The following is a 551-nucleotide window of genomic DNA, read 5'->3' on the forward strand; positions in this document are numbered from 1 at the left end:
CCCGACCCCCTCAGCGCGCACCCACCTGGCGTGCTCCTCGGGGAGCTTCCTCTGCCTCTGCATGTGGAACATCAGGTCCCCGCCGTTGACGTACTCAATGACCAGGAACAGCCTGCAGGGAGAGAGGCGTCGGAGGCTGCAGTCACCTCGGCAGACGGCGGCCTCCTTAGAAGCCCCACAGAAGCAGCTTTCGTGGGTCTGAGCCCTCTCAGAGGTTCAGTCTTGCAGAGGCCTGGGGCATTGGGGGCTGGGGAGAGCAAAGAGCAACCGGACCACCCTGGCAGCAGAGAGGGGCTGGTGGGGACGGGCTGCAGGGCGGCTTGTGAAGTGGGCAGGTGAGGGAGTCACGCAGGGGCCTCGCCGGCCTTTGCTCTTGGCCACCGTGTGTGGACTTGGGAAGTGTGGGTGGGCCCCGGAATGAAGGAGGTGGCTTGTCACCAGGTGGGAGCGGAGGTGGCTTGGACCAGGGCGGGGGGCTGGGGCAGGATCTGCCGGGGGCTGGAGCGAGGCGGTTTCTTGCGTGGGGACAGCACCGCAGGCCCCGGGGGGGG

General features: G+C 67.7%; 1 protein-coding gene across 1 annotated transcript in view; it reads right to left on the reverse strand.

Moving 5' to 3' along the window:
• The window catches only part of PRKCZ (protein kinase C, zeta), a 141,052-nt gene that overhangs the window by 20,492 nt on the left and 120,009 nt on the right, over positions 1-551 (reverse strand). Inside the window, exon 7 of the mRNA XM_011931086.1 lies at positions 26-112. Coding sequence (XP_011786476.1) covers positions 26-112 — 87 coding nt within the window. The remainder of the gene's footprint in view (positions 1-25; positions 113-551) is intronic.

This window comes from Colobus angolensis, unplaced genomic scaffold, assembly GCF_000951035.1.
Source record: "Colobus angolensis palliatus isolate OR3802 unplaced genomic scaffold, Cang.pa_1.0 Scaffold89, whole genome shotgun sequence".
In the NCBI taxonomy this organism is placed as follows: Eukaryota; Metazoa; Chordata; class Mammalia; order Primates; family Cercopithecidae; genus Colobus; species Colobus angolensis.